Below are 22,483 nucleotides of genomic sequence, written 5' to 3'. Positions count from 1 at the left end.
TTCAATCAATGTTTGGTTTTTCCTTTTTGCCACTCCATTTTGTTGTGGAGTATATGTTGCAGAAATTTTATGCATCACACCTATTGATTCACAATAGGTGGGAAAATGATATTCACCTCCTTTATCTAATCTAAGACACTTTATCTTAGTGTCACATCGGCTTTTTACTTGGTTCACTAGGTTCAGAAGGTTCACCACTAGTACAAAGTGGTTTCAAAGTCTCCACTAATTTATTTTGATCACTAACCTTTTTGTATGGAAGTGAACTTATTTTCATAGAACTCTGCATCTCTGGATTCTATCACTGAATTAACTCTTGTAGAATCATTTGGTTCAATTACCAAGAGTTAATTATTTGATGTTTTCTTCGTTAAATGGAGTATGTGGGTTCGAGGAAAATGTGAATGTGATATTATTCTGGGGTTATATGATTTCTGGATTTTAGAGTTCCGAACGCTAAGGGCGTAGTTATAGTATTTTTAGTAGGCTTCTTGATAATTAGGTAGGGGAATAAGTTACACCAATTAATTTCGGGAATTTTATTAATTAAAGTATAATATGTGTTTTTGAGATTTGAATTTTACAGCTGTGTTATATTTGTGAAAATTCAGAAATTTGGGTTACAGGAAAGTTTTACAAATGATATGTGTTATTCTCATACAGCAAGAAAATATAGTTTTACCCGTACAAATTATAGTATAAAAGTTTCATTAAAATTGTGTGGCATAAGAATTATCAGATATAGTACAGAGATTTAATACCAAATTTTATATAGCTTTTATAGTACCACGATTATACAGTTTTTGACAGAACCATGATTATGTACAGCATTTACAGAACCATGATTATATACAGCTTTTATAGAACCATGATTATATACAACTTTTATAGAATCACGATTATATGCAATTTTTACAGAACCATGATATACAATTATTATAGAATAATGATTTACAGTTTATACAGAATCATGGTATTACAGTTTATACAGAATTATGGTATTACATTTTATACAAAATCATGGTAAAAAAGTAATATACAGACATAATATTATATTGTAAGGACCTGAGGGAATTAAATTAATTAAATAATAGGAGGAGAGAAAAGGAAATTGAATTTGAAATGCAACAGGGGTCTCGTCGACAAACGCAGCATCTATGTGATGAACATGCTAGAGGGGATCGTCGACGGGGACACGTGGCTCATTGATGAGAAGTTACCGAAAGGCTAATTTGAACTCTGAATTTCACCAACGAGGAATGAGCATTCGTCAATGAACTTCCTTCTTAGCCTTGTCAACGAAGTGACGTGGCTTGTTGATGAGTGTAGGTGTATAAATAGCCTAAACTTGAATTTCTTGCAAAAATTACGCTAAAACTCTCTCTCTCTCTCTCTCTCTCTCTCTCTCTCTCCCTCCTCCCTCTCTTTCTCTCATGTTCGTCCCTTCCCCCTTCTCTCTAAGATTCTGGGTTGGATTCTTGCTGGTTCGACGATCTGAGGCCACCACGACACTCCTGGGAAAGTTCTTTTCAAGTCTGCTGGAGTGGATCATTAGTGGGGCTAACTTGGACTTCATTCTAAATTTAGGGTAAGACTTTTTATTTAGTAATTGGTTTTCCCACAGTTGTAGAAAATGTAGTACTAAAAAAAAATACTAAAGTTTTGTTCAGGGAGATGTTGTTTCAGGATGTTGAACGGGAAACCCTGCGGGTGTAGGACTAGACATTGTAGGGGCTTTTCAGTAGTCAGGTAAGGGAGTAAACTAATACACTAATTTTTTATGAAAATTATTATTATTTAATAGCAAGTTTATGTTTAGAAAGCATGTATTATATATAAGAATATTTGTGAAAAAATATATATTTGGGAAAATACTACTGTGTATTTTTAGTATGAAATGTTAGAAAATGTGATTTTAGAACAAAATTCATGATTTTTATTCAGTTTTTGTGGCATGAATGTTATTTTATGCAAATTGTATTATGTTAAGTTAATTTTACAGGAAAAGCATATTTGCAGTTATTTCAGGAATAACATGATAATATAGTAAACTATGATTTCAGAATATATGATAAACAGTACATTTATTCAAATAAATGTATGTTATGTTCGGAGCAAGGCCATGATTGATAGCCGGTGCAAGGCCGCAATTATGAATGTATTCGGCGTAAGGCCGCAGTTATGAATGTGTTTGGCGCAAGACCATAATTATTTATGTTATTATAGAATTCAAAAAATGCTATCAATTTATTTATGTTCAAACACTATATTATCATGTACTATATGTTATTAGAACCCGAATGATAGTTCTGATCAGTTATCAGGAACACGGTACCGTAGCTATACTGTTCAGTTCAGTTTAGTTCAGACTTGTGCTAATTGCCCCTACTAGTAGAGGGGGTGGGAGATGGATAGTCGATGTGACTTTTAGTGTAGAGTTGTAGAGGTCCACCTGGAAGTATGGACTAGGGTGTGGTGGGCCCATCGTACTTATAGACCTTTTTGATTCAGAAGTGGTCGGCCAACCATTGTCATGTCTCATCTTTGGACTGCACAACCCGTCATGGGGGGTAATACATGACATCATCAGCTAGTTATTCATCTTGGGTAAATTTCAGAATTACTAGTTATATCAGATGATTTTATGAATAGTGAAATACAATACGATTTATTAAACCATGAAATTTTATGTTTACTCAGTTATGTTATTATCAGTATTTTCAAGTATGTGACATGTACAAAATATTTATTATAGCATGTAATTATTCATGTTGCCACACAACTGTATTTAGTTTATTTTCCTTACTGAAAGGTGTCTTACCCCAGCTTAAACCATTTCAAGAAATCCAAAAAGACAGGCGAACCGAGCCCGCTATTGAGAAAGTTTTTACTACCCCGCTTGGAGGGTAAGTTTTGAGTTAGGATCAACTGGTTTTTGGTATTAGATTCTAGTTTCATCTTTTGGTAATTTTGAGGATTGTATATATTTAAACAGTATATGGTGGAATATAGGTACTCTAGTATATTGTGTTATATGATTGAGTGGTTGAAATTTATGTTTACTACTGCTTAGGTTTCTATTGTGTATAACAGGTGTATCCCCATTACCCACGGGTTCGGGTTTATGTTATTATGTTTTAAGTTAATGATAATTAATATGATTGATAATGTAGTAAATTAGGGAGGTCGTTACATATATAGTATCCGATCTCTGATGGACCAGTACAGATTATGGAGCACGGTATTGTAGCTAACACAGTATAGAGTACAACCACACATCTCGGATAGAGTGTGGAATGAAACAATTGATTGTGCCCAGAGGAGAGATGTAGGCACCCTAGCAGACAGGTCCAGGTTGAGGAAGCCAATCGTACTATAGAGGTTTAAAGTTTGACTAAGCCTGACAGGCCAACCAGAGTTAAGTCCCGCCCATAGGCCGCACAATCCAAGCATGCAAGGTTATATCATGCATATTGTTATCCATCCAGGAAAGCTTTCACAGTTATATAAATAAATGTATATAGTTTTACAGAGAACGAGAGCTATCTATTACAGTTGTAAGTATGTTTAAATAGAAAAATTTATTTTAAAAGGCATAGGTGTGAATTATAATATGTTTTACATTGAAATGTTATCACAGTTATAATTAAATTAATAATTATGTTATTCATGAAAAACTCATTTGTCACACATTGGATGTAATTTATTCCATTTTACTGAGAGGTGTCTTACCCCAGCATTCCAAACATTTTAGATGCTCCAGATAGGCATGCAGAGTGTGCTTCGGGATAGAGGGGACTTTTGTATTGCCCTAACTGCAGGGTAAATTTTTGGGTAGGGAGTTGTGTTTTTGGGTATTCCTTAGGGCATTTTGTTTATTTTGGAAGATGTATATGTATGTTTAGGGAATATTGAAACTCTGGTATTATAAATAAGGTTAAAGTGTTTTTATGTTTTCCGCTACATAGATGGTGTATTCTATAAAAGCTATCCTCAGTACCACTTTGGGTCTGCGACGTTATAATGAGTAGTAGTATGGGTATTAGAGTACTGCTATTTTGTTACAGGATATAGATAAAAAAAAATGGTAATAATTTTGGAGTCCTTACAAATGGTGATATAGATGTTTAGCAGATCCAATCAAGTGATAATTTAGTAGATTTGTTCACCAAAGTTTTTCCTACTACAACATTCAAGAAATTGGTTCATCTCATTGGAATGAGATACATTAAAGATCTTAGCATAAGTAGTTAATATATGGATGACATCCAAGGGGGAGTGTTATGAAAACCATAAGGGGTTAATGGTTGTCACCTCTTCATTTTCCCACCACCATAAATTCCTTCCCATCCTTATTGCCCTATAAAAGGACACCCCCTCCCTCTTATTTGAATATACATACATATAGCATGCTTATACATATATTAAATGCTTGAAGTGAGGAGCATATACAAGGGGTTAGAGAAGATGAGAGATAGAGAGAAAAGAGATACTTTGTACACGACAGATTTCAAATCACCTTATAATTCCTCCCGAGATAGTGAACTTTTGATCCCATCTACCCGCGGAGTAGGCATAATCGAACTACGTAAATTTGGTCTCGTCTTCATTTATTTTTCTGCTTATCTCTATTTATTTTATTGTTAATTTTGCATCATTTTATAACAATATTGACTTTTTATAAGATTTTGAACATTTTAGTGACCGTTTTTAACATTTCAAAATCTCGCAAACCTCTCCTAACATTTAATTTTTGAACAGTTATATTTCTAAAAAAAAAAACTTTTTGTCAAATATAAAAGGAGATGTCTTTTTTGCAAATCTCAAGAGAAGCCTATGAAAATTTTAAAATCTCAAGAGAGGTCTTTGCTTTTTTATCGAACTTTTTTTTTTTTTTTTTGACTAGATATCTTCAAGAATCTTAATTGGGTACTGAACAAGGTAATCTAAGAATCTTAAATGGGTACTAAAAAAGGTAATCTATCTTCCACCTCTTCCCCTCACATTTTTAAATCTATATTTTTGGACTTCTCCCTAGCTTGACATTCTACCCATGGTTTTTCTTATCAAAATATTACCAAAAAATTCCCTATTGAACTTAGCATAAACTATTCAAATTGTGTTTGAAAGTATGGTTTTTAAATTTTCAATTTCAACTTATATAGATTTGTGTTATTAGATTGCCACTCTACCTAAAAGTTTAAGCGGTTAGGTTGTGAACCAATAATATATATCAAGCTTTAATACTCCCTGCATATGCAGTCCAACAACACATAGAGAGATAAACATACAATAAATAACACCTATGGTAGGGAATAAAATAAGCTTTTTTTTAAATACCACAGCACACGCGGACAGTAAGACTAGAACTCTAGAGGACTTCCTGGTAACTAACTTTGATACCATGTTAGATTACTATTTTACCTAAAAGTTTAAGTTATTATGTTATGAGCCAATAATGTATATCAAGTCTTAATATGGTGATTTGTATTATATTTATTCAAATCAATAGAAACCGAATCCAAAACTCATAATTGTGCTCCCAAAAACATAAAATTAAGCACCAAAACAAACAACAAAAAAAATATTCAACCTTGGTGCCTATGAGCATGGTTTGGATTTTGGAATAGGCAATTTTATATGAAATACTGCAATTTATACATTTATTTATCATAAGAGATCAACAAAATTAATATCACAAATCAAAACATAAAAAACCATATATACCATATCTCAATGACTATGATCATCATCAACTCCCTTATTTCTTCAAGCACATCTTCTGGCAAGCCTAACCTTCAATCCATGTTTCATATGAAGAATGACAGAATTGCTTATTGAAACAGGGTGACCTTCCACAAGCTCAACCTCATAATTATAAGCAATCACAGTTGCGATTGCCTTCATCTGAAGAAAAGATATCTCCTTACCAATACAACTCCTTGGCCCTGCATTGAACGCTATGAACTTGTAAGATGGCTCATGCTTGATCCCTCCTCCCTCCAACACCCACCTCTCTGGCTTGAACTCCAAACAGTCCTCCCCCCATATCTCCTCCATCCTTCCCATCGAGTACAGCATCACCAAGATCTTCGCGTTCGTGTCGAGGCGGTGCCCGCTCGGGAGAACATCAGGCTGCGCCGCAGCCTTCTGCAAGATCGGAACCGGTGGAAACAGCCTCAGCGTCTCGCACAAGGCCCCGTGGAGGTAGACCATTTTCCCGAGTGCCTCGGTGCTGAAGCGCGTACATTTTTTATTGTCTCGGTCCAAGTTTGCTCCGATTTCGTCTCGGATTTTGTCCCGGGCCGAAGGGTTCATCGCGAGGAGGTAGACGAACCAGGATAGGGCAGCGCTGATGGTGTCCCTTCCCGCAGCCATGAGGTTGAACGCAGTGTCCCTGAGGAAGGAGTCGTCTGTTTTTTGCTGAAGGTTTTGCTGTTGCTCTTGGTTCATGTAAGCTTTCAACAAGTTGAACTCTTCCTCTTCTTCTTCTTCTTCTTCTTCTTCTTTTTCTTCATTTTCTTCTTTTTGTGCTTTGCTTCTCTTGAAGAATTCTTCTCGTTTCAAAGAGATGCATTGAGTTATGAAGCTTTCTACGGTCTCATACGCTTTGGACATCTTCTTCTCTTCTCCGACCTGAAGCCATTTCTGCAACTTCCAGAATGTTTCCGGGACAATGTAGCGGCGAAACAAGACTTCCTCCATTTCGTCGAACGCCTTCGCGAACGGAACCTCGGGGAATTTTACGGAGAGGCAGCCGGGGTCGAAGCCTAAAACGAGCACGCAAATGCTATCGAAAGTGAGTCTCTGGAACAAATCCTGCATGTCAACCACAATTCCGCGCTCGCAGACGTGATCAAGAACTGGCATTAGCCCATTCTCCACCATTCTCCAAGTGGTTTTCTCCAAGAACTGCTGGAACCTGAAGTGTTTGATGAGGGAGTGCGTGATTCGTCTCTGGGATTTCCACGACTCCGAGTCGGAATTGAAAATCCCGTCTCCCAAAACGTCGAAGATCATTTTGTACTGAGGCCCTTTGGGGAAATTGGAGAAGTTCTTGCCGGAGATGTACTGGGCGTTGGCGGGGTCGCTGGTGATGACCATGTCCATGCTGGCGAAGCTGGGGCCTTTGATCTCGAACGTGCAGCCGCTCTGTTTGAGCACGCGCGTCGCGAAGTCGAGCATGTGGTGGGCGTTGTGGAGGAGGCCCGGGAGCATGCCGACGATCGGCCAGTTGGTCATCGGCGACCGCCGCGAAGGCGACGCCTTCTTTGGGACGCGGAGGCGGAGGACGAGAAAGCAGAGAAGGGCTAGTAGAATTTCTGCGTAGCCCATTGTCGCCATTGGAGGATGGGTAATGGCTAATGGCAAATAGTGTATATGTTTGCGCTTTTTATTGTGGTGATCACTAGAAGTTTTGAGTCTTTTTAGGAGAATGTTGAGAATGTTGTATGGTTTCAATTTTCTATTTTGTAATGGAGTATACCATTGGGCTTTAAAAACAAGCAAAAGCTTTGATTTTTTTTTTTTGGATTAGCACCGGGTATCCATGTGTCTGTTTTACAGTCTACCTGACTAATCGTGCGCCTCTTGAAGTTGATCCCACAACTCCAAAGGGAGGGTAAATTCAGGAGTCCAGGAACGAAAACGAGCTCGGGAGGGTTTGAACACCTGACCTCGTGAAAGACACACTCCCGCAACCCGCACTACCACCTGAACCATACCCTGGGAGTCAAGCAAAAGCTTTGATTGTATTTAATGGAGTTGGTGAGCTCTAATTAAACCTCTGGAGTGTGGATGAGTTAGGGGCATTACAGGGTGACACAAACCCCATTGGTTATCAAGATGCTTGCTTAACCTTTTTCTTGTCTTACCCCTTTAGGTGTGCATTAATAAAGCTTTTTAATGTTGGAAAAAAAAAAAAGTGATCAATTAATCTACTTTTAATGGGCAACAACTATACGTTTTTTTTTTCACAAATTTCTTCTTAAGTCTGCTTAATCACTTTAATATATGGTGTTTAATATACTTGGAGGCATATGAATATTACAAAGAGGCTTTTCATACTTATTACGTCAATCGTATCATATCTATGATAACACAGGCCCATGTGACAGGATACTAGTAGATTTCATGGGTTCGTATCATCATAGTCAGAGACACCCAGTATTTTTCCTTATTGCACAATACATATAAAAGGAATGAAATTAAATTTATCACTTCATATTTTCATAATTTGTATTTATTTTTCATTTAATTTCATTCTCATACCATTATGTTGACAAATCAAATAATATGATTTTAATGATGCAAGACTTATAGTCAAATTATTCAAGTCATATAGCTATTGTTGGTTTAAAACCTTATAGTAAGGGTGGATATAACCATAAGGGACACTAACTAAGTCTGGTTATATATAGATAGTCTAGAGCTACACTTAATCTTGGGTCTAGATAGGTATATGTTAATTAATCTTGGATATTGATTTTGTTTCGTAAATAATCACAGTTTGGCAATCGCCTTCCTGCATATGCAATCAAGAACAAAATGATACTTAAAAGGCCTAGTGGCCTCTAATAAACTTTTGCAAGATCTAAGCTAGCTAATTAGTCTAGTAGTATGAATAATTCATCTCATATTATAGAATATGGTGACCAATCTCTAACTAGTTCAAGTCTATCCAATCTATTTCAATCTAAGGAAACAAACATGTCCAAAGTTGTTAATACAATAGTCTGCTCAAAGTGTTGTGTAAAAAAAAAAATATAAAAGTTTTCGAATTGGTGTATTCCCAAGAGGGAGCTGAATTGGGTATTTAAAATTTTTCTCCTAAATTCAATTTAACCAACAACAGTAATACACAACTTAGGGTTCTAAGCAGATACCAATTATGCAAATAAATATAATATGCGGAAATTAAATCATGCCCAGCATTCATAATCTACTGAATATAACATACATGTGTAGGAATATGAAGTACAGGAAATTAAAAGTAGGCATACGATATGTTATTGGGTTTTGGCCAATACTGCCTACGTCCTCGCCTCAGCTCGCAAGTAAGAGGATTCCACTAGTTGCTCACTTCACAGGTGGAGCGACACCATTTACAACACCTTACAGGCTGGTGCACCTAGTTCTCTGAATCAAGTCTAAACCAGTCTAGGACTATTCACAGGGCTAGTCTCCCTCTTCTAACCACATGTCGGGAATACAGATAGATATTCAAATATTTTTTATGTACAAACAAATGCTTCTTACACTAAGCAGATATATATCACTGCGCACAATCAATTAATGCACTCACATATGATGAGAATATAAGCTCAGTGTGAGTATGGTTTTTTTCCCAATATAATCTTTGAGTAAAAAAATGTGTATGATGAGTACTCAAAGATTTTATGCCTAAATAATAAATTTTTTCAAAAATATTTTTCTCAATAAGGTGCTGGAGAATCTAGGGTTTATGGCTTAAAAATATTTTTACAAGCACAAACAAATGGACCTTTGAATCTTGCAATGGATGTGCAAGATTCACAAGCAAATAATATTAACTCCCAAGAATATGTATCAAATGAAGTATGTGGGAGAAAAACTATGGATTTACTCTCAAAAGATATGGTTTGAAAAATGAATGCAAGATGAGAGTAAGACAATATGATCTGTAAAAACAAATGCCCAAGATAAATATAATGCTTTCGTGAGAATAGATTTTTCAAAGTAATAATAAAGAGAGGATAAAATATAAGTATAAAAATTTGAGAGAAATTTCGTAATGATTTTTGCTAATCCCTTTCTAGTTAAGACAAATGAAGGGGTATATATAGAGTTGAGTGAAAATATGACCGTTGGGGACACAAAGGGTATTTTTAAAAATGTTTAATTAGGTTTAATGAAAAATAACTCTGTTCAAATGCGGTAAAAATTTTGCCAACTTGAGAGGTTCGGTCGACCATATTCAAGGTTCGGACGACCATATTACTAAGTTTGGTCGACTGTGGCATTTTTGAACTAAGGTTTTGGTCGACCGTACAAAGGCGATTTTGAACCCTTCGTAGGTTTAGTTGACCATGGTTGAGGTTCGGTCGACCATGACCAATTTGAACTATGCGTTCGGTCGACCAAGTAGTTGGGGTCGGACACGTGTAAGTTCGGTCGACCGTGGAGAACACGTTCAATTCAAAATAGTCGACCTAGCGAAGTCAATATGTTTACTTCTAGTCGGTTCGGTCGACCGAGGCATTTATACTGCCAAGGATTCGATTGATCGAATGTTTGACTATGGTCAACTTTCTCAGTTCAGTCAACCAAGGTCAAATGACCTTGCGATGGTCGGTGGATCGAGGCTTTTAATTAAGCCCAAAAACCTAGGGTCAATTGACCGAAGTCATTCTTGCCTTAATTTGACCCTAAATTCATTTTGAAACCCTTGTGAATAAGTTATAGTATTTTGGATTAAGGGTATTGTGTCCTAGGGTTAGTCTATGGTCTTTGTTCGATTTCCTACGGTCAATTTATAGTCATTTAAGCTTATCATTTGTATCATGCATGTCATGCATATAATTATTACAGACCTTGGATTATTATTACAGACCCAAATGATAAATATAAAACTACGACTTAAAATAAACGAAAACTTCATGCTTTACTCCTCTGCAATTTCATGGAATGCACCAAAAGATGTGATCCTTTAATTGCTTCTCGGCTTCCATTTCTCATCTATCATCCGTGCTTAGAAAAGCAAACTTGTTCATACACTTAGCACACAAATGAGATATTGTAGTTTGTCATAATCAAAATAGGAGACGAAAATAAAAAAGTCAACAAAAAGTAACATTACACTATATTTCTTTTAAATTTACATAATTTTAAGTCTAAAGCTTAAATCTCTTGTTCGTAAGAACATACAACCTTGCATGATAGCGCACCCAATCATATTAGGAAGATAACTGTTAAAAAAATGAAATGATATAAAAGAAAATGATATTAAACATATACAAAGTTAGATGTTATTATTATCGCCTAGACATATATTAATCTTTATTATCACATACATATTTAAATTTCATATCAGAGACCTCAAGCTTTAATCTTGAGAGTGAGTGACCAAAAGAAAAGGGATAGAACTTGAATTACGAGCCAATGTTTAGTTTAGACTTAATGGATCATTAATAGACAAATAATATATGTATATATATTATGGGTGTGTATATTGCTATCTAACATTAATATTTGAAGTTTTAAGTCACTCTCAACAACTAGTGAATGTCGTGTTCATACACAAATTATTAAGGGAGAGTTTTGATTCTTGGATGTGCAACTATCAGTGAGGAAGGGACAGCTGGCCACAAAAATGGAACTTCCCCATTGCTAAAACCTCATGACTGCTAAGAGTTGGTGCAAATCCTAATAGCTGAAAAAGATTTGGTGCAAATCCCAATTGCTGAAAAACAAAACGGTAAATTCTAATGTGTGTGTGTATGTGTGTTTATGTGTATTTATATATCATCTTGTAAATTTTTAACAACAATAAAAAAAATTATCTGATCTTTTTACAACTATCAAAAAAAAAAAAAAAGTCCAAAGATATCATTTTATTGATAAGAACAACCTTCCTTCACCTTATTTTTTTCATGTTACAAATCATTTCAAGAGATTCTTTTGTCAAAATTTTATGAACCTCCCTTAATATTAAAATTTTCCAGATAATTATATTTAGTTTGTTAATTTACCCTCAAGTTCAATCAGAAGATATGTATCAAGTGGTAAGGGCGACTTGTGACTTTGGTGATCCCAAAGTCACGGGGTCTATTTGTTAGGGATTTAAAAACAACAATCACACAATAATTAAACTAAACAAGCAAAATAGGAACACTAGATTTAACATGGGTGTTTTTTTTTTTCGATACAATCTTACCAACGTCCATAGAGTGCACCAAATTTTACTATAACTTGGGAGAAAATACAAGAGGAGGGGGAGACATCACTCAAATCAACTCACTCTTTCTCACACCTTTGTCCCTCTCACCTTCAGCACAATTACTCTCACACTCATATACATATCACTCACACATCTCTATTATATAGTTGAAAGGAATGGATGGTAAAGGAAGGTGTTTAATGGGATTCAATGGGATGAGCATTGACACTCCAACACATCAAAGCTGGCCCTACAGAGCTCATCCTCATCTGCAACTCATCCTCATCAAGGCTGATCAAGACTCTCTATTTCTATTTTAGCTAAAAAAATCTTCCACTTGGAGATGGAGACACCATCTTAACCAGTATATAGATAAATGATGTGCTCAGATCTGTCTTCAAGCATGAAGACCAACTGAAGTTAAGTACAACTTCAGCTTCTCTTTAGTCACCACCTTTGTCAACATATTTGCTGGATTCCTACTACCTTGGATTTTTTCAAGTGTCAACACTCCGTCCTCTAACAAAGTTCTGACGAAGTGATAACGCAGTCCAATGTAATTGATTATTGAATGAAATGCAAAGTTCTTTTCCAGATGTATTGCACTCTGACTATCGTTGTGCAAAATATTTCTCTCATGCTTTATTTTGAGCTCTGTCAACAAACAATGAAGCCAAATTATCTATTTATTGGATTTTGTCACTGCTATGTACTCAGCTTCTGTAGTGGATAAGAAAACAATCTTCTGTATCTATGACATCTAACTTGTGGGAACCCAAACCAAGAAAAGAAAAGAAGTAAATAAAATAAAAGGGAAAGAAAAGAAAAAGAGAGCAAATCAGTTTGGTAGGACCAAAATCGTTGACAGTTTTAAGGAATCTCATAAAATTGTCGACGATAAAAACTACCAAGAGCAATTATTAGCCAAACCATTGACTGTTTTGTAAAGAGCAAAAAAACTGTTGATGGTTTTCTGCGGGGCAGGGGCTTATAAGTTGGGAATCTTATGTTTTATTCATTTCATAACATTTCCCTCTCTCTCTCTCTCTCTCTCTCTCTTTCTCATACGACCTTGAGGCTCTGGCAAGTCCCTCCAATTACTCTCCTCATTCTCGCTCGACTTGCCGGATTGTTTTCCGCGGTATGATGGTGAAAGTTAGGGTTCGTTTCTGATCGTTTTAGGCAATTTTTCAGGAACAAGTAAAGGAAATAAATTATGTCAGATTTTTCTTAAATTTGAACCAATTAAATTCAAATATATGAACTCGTATATGTTATATATGATTTTTCGGTTGATTTAGGCAAATGATATGGATGTTTTGGATTATTATACTTATTTGGGAAAAACCTAAAATGTGTTGGTTGATCATTTCCATTTCCTATAAATATAGTTTTGGTTAAATAAAATTGTGGATATGATCAGACCTTGTTTTCATTGAAAATATATTTTCCCAAGAAGTTTGGTATATTATGGATTATCAGTTTAAAAATTGTGTGGCATAAGATTATTCATATTTTACTAAATAATTGAGTCTAAGTATTTTGTGGTATTATATCGTGAAAATAGAATTTGGACTATTTGATGGAAATACTGGAAATGAGGTGGAATTTTTGAAATGGGATATGATGGCTGAACGTCGGGTTTGATATGACGGCTAAATGTTGGGTTTGATATGACGGTTGAGTGCCAAGTTTGATATGATGGCTGAATGTCGGGTTAGATATGGAGGATGAATGCTGGGTTCCGATATAACAAGATTTATATGAAAATGTGTATAGGGCCGGTTTTATACTGAATTACAAAAATGAGAATTTTATTACAATTTTATTACTTAAATTGCATTATATGGTTTAAGAACCCGGAGGACGAGATGTAATGAGAGCACGGTACCATTACGTAGCTAGTATTTGAGATAGTGCAACCACATTGTTATGGATATAAGTGTTGGTATTGAGAAGTCGATTTGGCCACGGAAGGGTTGTGTACCCCCCCTAGAGTCTAAAATAGGCTGGGTAGGCAAATCGGACTTGCAGACATGAGGTTTGACTTAGCCTGATGGTAGGTCAGTCAGGGCTAGGTCCAGTATTTGGACCACACAACCCGATCATGGGGGTTTATACATTATGATGTGTTTGTCCAAAAGGGGGTTTCTTCTATGCATATATGTAAATTTATGAAAATGATATTATTTATGGATCTAGTTTATATTCTGGAGAAAATGTGTATTTCCAACTGTGTAGGTGTGAGTTATATTATACAAATACCATATTTACCCACTAAAGTAAATTAAGTGAGGTGTCTGATTTCACTAAAACTCATATTAGTCACAAACTGATAATAATTTATTCCGACTTACCGATAAGTGTATCACCCCAATAAATATATCAAATTTTCAAGACCTACAAAAAATTAAGTCTAGGAGCTTCAGGGTGGGACCTAGATAAGCTAGCTGAAAGTGAGTAGTTTTGGGACACTATTTTTGTAATGACCCGAAGAATAATGGTATTTAAATAATAAAAAGGAAGGGAAATGGAAACTGGAAACAGAAGGAGGCAGTTGGCTTCATCGACGACATTGCATTTTGGAAGGAATAAACCGAGAGAAATTTTCAAGACCTCATCGACAAACATAGGGAATTCGTCGACGAGGGTATAAGAGGACCTCGTAGATGAAGACAAGATTCGTTGACGAGGAAATATCGAGAGAGGTTTTGGGCAATCTGAATTTCTTCGACGAGGAGTGGGTTTCGTTGACAAAATTATTAAAGGACTCTTTGACGAGATGACGTGACTCATCGACGAATCCAGCCCTATAAATAGTGAAGAACTCGGATCTTCGCCGGATCGACGATCTAAAGCCACTATGACGCTCCTAGGAAAGTTCTCTACAAGTCTGCTAGAGCAGATCGTCGGTGGGGCTAAGGTGAAAACCATCCCAAATCTAAGGTAAGGCTTTCTACTCAGTATTTGGTTAATTGACAGTTGTAGGAAGTGTTATACGTATAGAAATACTGAACTTTAGTTCTGGGAAATGTTATTTTCAGGGAGTTGAGTAGGGAACCTTGCGGGTGCGGGACAGATTTTCTTAGGGGCTTTTCAAGAATCAGGTAAGGGAATAAACTAAGCTAGTTCTTTTAGGAAAATGTATGTATATATAGTATTTGATTTCAAAAAAGTAAATATGTCTATATATATGATTTATATTTGAGAAAACACTGTTGAAAATGATGGTATGTTGAATATATAAAAAACTGTTCGGTGTGGCATAAGTAGAAATTGTTATGAAATACTGTTTTCTAGAAATGTGATTATGATACGGATTTTTATAATGAAAAATCGGCGCGGGCCAAGATTTTTATATATGTTTTGCCGGCGTACAGGTCGTGCTATGTGTATGATTTGCTAGCATACGAGCTGTGCTATGATATGATTTTCTAGCGTACGGGCTGTGCTATGGATGTGATTTTCCAGCGTATGGGTTGTGCTATGATATGATTTGCCGGCATATGGGCCGAGCTATCGTAAAATGTATAATACCGGCGTACGGGCCGATGATTTTCATGATATATGCAAAATGATATGATTGATTTGATAATTAATGATATGAAATATCCATATATCACAGTTTCAGTATACGTTATATGATATCAAAACTTGGTTGGCTTGGTCTAGGCTAGCACTTGCACGGTACTGTTGCTATGTGTCCATGGTCTTTGTGATCATGATATTTGTGTTAATGCCGCTGTACGGAGTGGTGTGAGATTGGATGGTCAATGTGGTTTTTAAGAAGTATGTGAGTGTCCCTGGTGTACGGACCATGTCAGGTAGACCCATCAAACTTATAGATTGTATTTTTGACTTGGCAGTGGTTGGCCAACCATTGTCAGGTCTCGCCTTCGGGTCACACAACCCAGTCATGTGGGGGTAATACATGACAACAACCAGCTAACCTACCAGGAATGTTTTTGTATTATTATTATATGAGATGAAATATGTTTATGAAAATGCAATATGTTCTGCCAAGTTTGATGATATATATGTTTTTCCAGATTTGACAAAACAGTTATTGAATATGTTCTGTATGATATATGTATAACACGAAATACTCATGTTGCCACACACTGGTATTAGTTTATTTTTATAAATTTTTCAGGAGCCCCTGATAAGAGAGCGGGAAAAACCCTGCTGATCTAGTGTTGTTTATTTGCCTTATTTGAAGGGTAAGTTTTAGTAGGGATAGTTGGATTTTGTAGGAAATGTCCCTAGATCTTTTTGGGATGTATATACTGAAATATAGTGGATAGAGTGACTCTGGTATTTATGGTTTTGCAATGGATGTTTTCGTATTTATGATAATGTGATTGTATGTTTCCTGCTGCTTAGGCTTCCGTTATGTGTTCTAATGTATACCTGGTACCCACGAGTCCAGGTGGATTATGATCTGCTGAGCTGGGACTTGTGATTTTGTAATATGAAAAAAAAATGTGGAAATTAAGCAGGTCGTCACAGTTTTAGTTATATCTAGTGGTTTATGGTTACTCTGGGATGTAATATGTTTTTAAGGAGATGTTGATATTAAGGTTGTAGAGACTCGAACCAGGAAAATAAGGATGTTGACTTTTTGGTCAGATCCTTGTTTTGATTATGACAAACCACAGTATTTTATCTCTGTGCTTTGAATATTTGAGCAGGTCTATGTTTTAGTTAGAACAGATGATGATGTAATGTCGAAGCCCTAAGAGCACAAGAACGAGCATATCCCGGTGTATTCCATGGAATTACAAAGGAGCCGCGCATAAAGATTGATTTATATTTCAAGTTGTATTATATTTTTATATTTATCATTTTGGGTCTGTAATCTTATATGGTCTGTAATAATTAATGCATTGCATGCATGATAAGACGGATAAACTCAAATGACCATAAGGATCCGAATGACCTTAGGGTACCCTTCGGTTGACCGAAGATCAACGGACGCCAGATTTTTGGGGTTATCTCTCAATGCCCATAGATTGACTTTTGGACCCCAAAATATCACATGAAAAGTCCCTTATAACTTAGAAATGAGAATTATGTGAGAAGGGGTGACTTTATATAGAACCACTTTGACGGATGTCCCAACACTCTAGTCGACCGAACGTTCAAGTTCAAAAGACCTTGGTCGACCAAACCTCAGAGATCAGAAATCCCCTCAAGTCTGGTCAATAGAACTTATAGTTCAAAATATCCTTGGTCGACTGAACTAGGCACCACAGTCGACCGAACCATCAAGATGGTCGACCGACCCTCTCGGGTTGCCCAATTTTTATCGAGTTTAAACTGGGTTAATTTTAATTAAACTCACTTAATATTTTTCTAAAATACCTAGCATGTCCCCAACAACTATAATTTTTCCCAATTCTATATATAGCCTTTCATTTGCAAAATTAAGTAGGAACTAGGGTTTGAGATTAGAAATAATTCTCTGAAAATCTATTTGCCCAAAATCACCTATATTTTCATATCTCTTCAATCCTATTGCCAAAGTCTACCTCTCATACTCATCAAGCCACTTATTTTGAAAGAAGGTAGTGTTTTCATATTCTTTGTATAAGCTAAACTCTCCCTTGGTCTTAGTTGATTGTGTGTTGATTTTTGGGAGTTAGCTAAGGCTTTTCCCATAATATTTCATTCATAAATATTTGATTGGGAAAAATCTTTGTGTGGCTTAAGATTTTGCATCCTTATTGCAAGATTCATAAGCTTGATTTGTGCTTTGACGAAAATATCTTTAGCAAGATTAAAACCCTATTATCGACTGTGTTTTATATTTGAGAAATATTTTGTGACATTTATTTAGAGTTGTAGAGGCCGTTTGATTATTCACACAAAAAGAATATTAGATTAAGATCAAAAGTCTCACTCTTACATACACACATTGATATATCTTGTATTAAGAGTTAACACAGTGGTTAACAAAATCTCACTTGAGTTTAATATCCTATCATATGTGAGTGCATTATTTGGTTGAACATATTGGTACATATTTGCTTAGTGTAGGAAGCATTTTACATGTACACACGTTAGTGGTTAAATTTTTTGTATTCCATGCATAGGCCTGAAGAGGGAGACTAGCCCTGGTAAATAGTCCTGGATTGACCTAGACCCGGTTAGGAAAGCTAGGTGCACCATCCTGGTAAGGTGTAGGTTGAGGTTAGACCTGCTAATTAACTTAGTTGTAACTAGCTCCACTCTACCCGTTAAGTGAGTATTAGTGGAATCCTTGGGCTTGCGAGCTAGAGGCGGGGATGTAGGCAGTATTGGCCGAACCCCAACAACATACCTGGTGTTGATTTTATTTTCCACAATTTACTTTCTGCACCTATATGTTTATGTTTATTATTTGAATATTTTTTTGGGATTGTGAATACATAGAAAGACCCTAGGTTTATGAATTACTGCCTACTGGATTAGCTAAACCTAGGAAGAACTTTTAAATTTCCAATTCACCCCCACTCTTGGGAATACACCAAAGTCAACATTTGGTATCAAAACCTCGTAGCATTGACTTAAACGTTTTTGCTAAAAGATCGAGATGGCTCACATTAGTGTATCCCCATTCGGAGAGGGACAGTCACCTTTCAGTCCTCCATTGTTTTGTGGTGTAAACTACACCCACTGAAAACTTTGAATGAGCATTTTTATAAAATTTATGAATTGGAGGGCTAGGTGATTGATAAGGGAATTTGTATGCCAGTAGAAAATTATATTAATTTAATGCATGCAAATCTACTTGCCATGGATTTATTGTATTGTGTTTTAGATATTGATATTCTTTATGAGATTATGGCATGTAGTAGTGCATATGAGATCTGGGTTGAGTTTGAAAAGAAGTATGGAGAGACCTAGGAAAAGGAGACCACCACTCCAGAGGTGTCATGCTCAGATGGTCGGGGAGTGGTAAATGATAGGTTAATTGCATTAACAGAAATAGAGGTATATGATTTTCACTCTAGCTCAATTGATGATTCTTGTGCCAAATCCTATGATATGTCAAATGTTGAATCATCTGTTGAATATCATAATAATTTTGTTAATGATGCATGTGATGATTCTTATATTGAATGTTGCATATATTATGGAATGAATCATCTGTTGTATTTTGTGATAAATCTGTTGATGATGCATGTAATGATTTATGTGAAAATGATTGTATTAAATCTTATGTTGAATCATGTGCATTAAATTTTGGAAGCATGACATCTTATGAGAAACCGAAAAGGGAAATCCTTAATGCTCATAAGATTACAGTTAGGATGTCTAAGCAGAAAATATTTTTGAAAAAAAAGAGTAAAAAGTTGGTACACAATTAGAAAATCTAAAAGACTATCATGCCACATTAGAAAAGAGAAACGTTAAGAAAGTATTGAAAATTAGCTGCTTAGAAGAAGACATAGATGATTATTCTAAACTTACACCCAAAGTTAAAAATGAAAAGAATAATCATGTAAAACCTTTTGGAGTAAAAAGAATTATTTCTTTAAAAAATGGTTCATCTTTTAAAACCCATATTTGTCTGCATGCCCCATCTAGTGTAAATAAGAAAAATTTTTCACATGCACATAAAGTATGCTTATACGGTGAAAGAAAAGGGCACATCATATACACTTGCCCATCTATAAGTGCCAGAGGCTTAAATAAGAAAATCATGTGGGTAATCCTAAAGGCGAACCTCCCAAAACCAAAATATGAATGGATTCAGATTTAAATTACATATTCATTTAATCCATCCTTAAATCTTACTGTTAGGGGTAGTGATGACCAAAAGGCTTGGAAGTGGTCTATGATTAAAATGTCAAATCTTAGAATGTGCATTCATTATACACTATCATTATATACTAAGATCATTAGAAAATTTAGCCAATATGAAATCTCAAATAAAATATCCAATTTAAACTTAACACGAATATATATATATATCATAATGATTGGATAAAATATGAAAGCATTGTCTATAGTATACTTAAATGAAATCCACTTTCAAATGGACAAGGCACTCTTGCTTGGTAAATAATTCTAAATGCTTAACTCATGCTTAAAGATAAAACATCTTAAGTTAAACAACTGTTGTCCATTGCACAGATATGAGCTTTAGGGATCCATCCTATTCTGTATATCTTTAACCCTAATCTCATTAATCAAAATCTGGTCATCACTCTAGGTATAAGCACTAATAATAAGTTCTTATTCTATGGGTGCTTATTTAGAGACATGTTTCATAATCAAATTTGAGGCATCCACTAAGGGATTGTTTCCTTCGAGTTTAAAATGTAACTCCTCTAATTTTGGTTCACCATCCTATCCATAGGACTCCTTACCAAACCATGATCATATTTGATAAGGTTTCACCCATTCCTTAGTTTGTATCCTTGCTTTAAATTGATCATATCTAAAAGATACTTTCCATCCTCCCAAGAGCATTGTTCCACAAATAATAATATACTCTTAGTTGCTCTTGGTATAACTGTTAGGACATATTAGCTAGCATGAGTATATTTTGAACAATGTCCTACCTCTCCTAAATACTCTTTTGAACTTAATAGAAATTTAACTGTTAAGAGTATTTATTCTTTACTTCGTCTCATAAGCTCTCAAAACGTGAAGTCATATCCTTTAGAACTTCATATCCTTAGAAATGAGTTGAATGGCTAAGTTAGTTGCACTAGGTCTTAATCTAGATGAATGCATAAAATTCAAGTAGACCTATGCATATGTATTTTTAAATCAAAATCCATTTCAGCTTGTGCCTCTCACACGCATTGAGATTCATAAGAAAAGAGGCAGACATTTGCCTATCATTTTAACTAATATTTATTGTGACTTTTTGGTCCAATAAGCCTAAAACATTCACCACCAAGATATAATCATGAAAAATCTAAAACACTTGACTAAGTAATTAGAAAATGAAAAAGGCATAAATGGGATTAGCACATAACTCAAGGGGAGCATCATTTTCATAACTCTTTAAATTAAATGCTCTCATTATCTCACAGCATTCATGTCCATATGCCTTAATGAATAAAAATACTGTACTGAACTCAAATCTATCATCTGTTCTCTACTATTTATATTCTTTGATGAATAGATTACATTTTATGAATTATTGATTAATACCTGATTGCATGCTTGTCTAGAATGCCTTCTGCATGGTGGATGCAGTTGATGTGAATTGCATGTTGGTAGTTGATTATAGGTTCTTGTATGCTTGAATTGAATTATAAATTGCTTAATTGAACCTATCAGGTATAGGTTTTATAGGAAAATATCTGATTTACAAACGGTATGCTGCCAAATTTTTGTTAGATTTTTCTCAAAATAAAACCTTGTACATAGATGATTATGAGAAAATTTATGTTAAAATCTTTTTGAAAGGATGAGTGAAAACTGAAAATTTTGAACTTTACCCTCACATAATCATCAAATGATTAGGGGAGCTCAGCTCCATCCCTATAGAAAGTGCATAAATGACTTATATGCATCACTTCACTTTTTGAAATATTGAGGCCCTTCTGAAAATCCTTGAACAATATATCCTATGCTTAAAGCTTTATGTTTTGATGTGGAATGTTCTTGGGTCATGAACTCTATTGCATGCCTTAATATACACTTTTTTGATGCATCTATGGTCTATAGAGACAACTATATTGATAGGGATAAATATAGTTGATTAATATCTCTTCAATCCAATTGCCAAATTCTACCTCTCATACTCAAATAGCCACTTATTTTGAAAGAAGGTAGTGTTTTCATACTCTGTGCATAAGACCAAGGGAGAGTTTAGCTTATACAAAGAATATAAAAACACTAACTTCTTTCAAAATAAGTGGCTAGATGAGTATGAGAGACAGACTTTGACAATAGGATTGAAGAGATATGAAAATATGGGTGATTTTGGCTAAATAGATTTTCAGAGAATTTTTGCTAAACTCTCCCTTGGTCTTAGTTGATTGTGTGTTGATTTTTTGGAGTTAGCTAAGGTTTTTCCCATAATATTTCATTCATAAATATTTGATTTGGAAAAACCCTTGTGTGCTTAAGATCTTGCATCCTTATTGCAAGATTCATAAGCTTGATTTGTGCTTTGACGAAAATATCTTTAGCAAGCTTAAAACCCTATTATCTACTGTGCTTTATATGTGAGAAATATTTTGTGATATTTATTTAGGGTTGTAGAGGCCGTTTGATTATTTACACAAGAAGCATATTAACTTAAGATCAAAAGTCTCACTCTCACATACACACATTGATATAACTTGTGTTGAGAGTTAACACAGTGGTTAACAAAATCTCACTTGAGTTTAATATCCTATCATATGTGAGTGCATTATTTGGTTGAGCATATTGGTACATATTTTCTTAGTGTAAGAAGCATTTTATGTGTATGCACATTATTGGTTAAATTTGTTGTATTCCGGACGTGGGCTTGAAAAGAGAGACTAGCCCTGGTAAATAGTCCCAGATTGGCTTAGACTCGATTAGGAAAGGTAGGTGCACCATCCTGGTAAGGTGTTGGTTGAGGTCAGCCCT

General features: G+C 35.2%; 1 protein-coding gene across 1 annotated transcript; it reads right to left on the bottom strand.

Annotated features, from left to right (window-relative positions):
• Positions 1-5,619: 5,619 nt before the first annotated feature.
• On the bottom strand, positions 5,620-7,466 carry LOC131168163 (alkane hydroxylase MAH1-like). The gene has a single exon (XM_058127424.1). It carries the CDS (start codon positions 7,342-7,344, stop codon positions 5,770-5,772), a length of 1,575 nt encoding a protein of 524 aa, XP_057983407.1. The 5' UTR covers positions 7,345-7,466; the 3' UTR covers positions 5,620-5,769.
• Positions 7,467-22,483: the final 15,017 nt, after the last annotated feature.

The sequence above is a fragment of the Malania oleifera genome, chromosome 11, assembly GCF_029873635.1.
Source record: "Malania oleifera isolate guangnan ecotype guangnan chromosome 11, ASM2987363v1, whole genome shotgun sequence".
Taxonomy (NCBI): Eukaryota; Viridiplantae; Streptophyta; class Magnoliopsida; order Santalales; family Ximeniaceae; genus Malania; species Malania oleifera.
The sequence above is the reverse complement of the archived record's forward strand: the minus strand, read 5'-3'. Positions and strand labels throughout refer to the sequence as shown.

What these genes read in the sequence shown, in the direction of transcription:
- LOC131168163 (XM_058127424.1), bottom strand. Translation starts at nt 7,344, where the DNA reads ATGGCGACAATGGGCTACGCAGAAATTCTACTAGCCCTTCTCTGCTTT.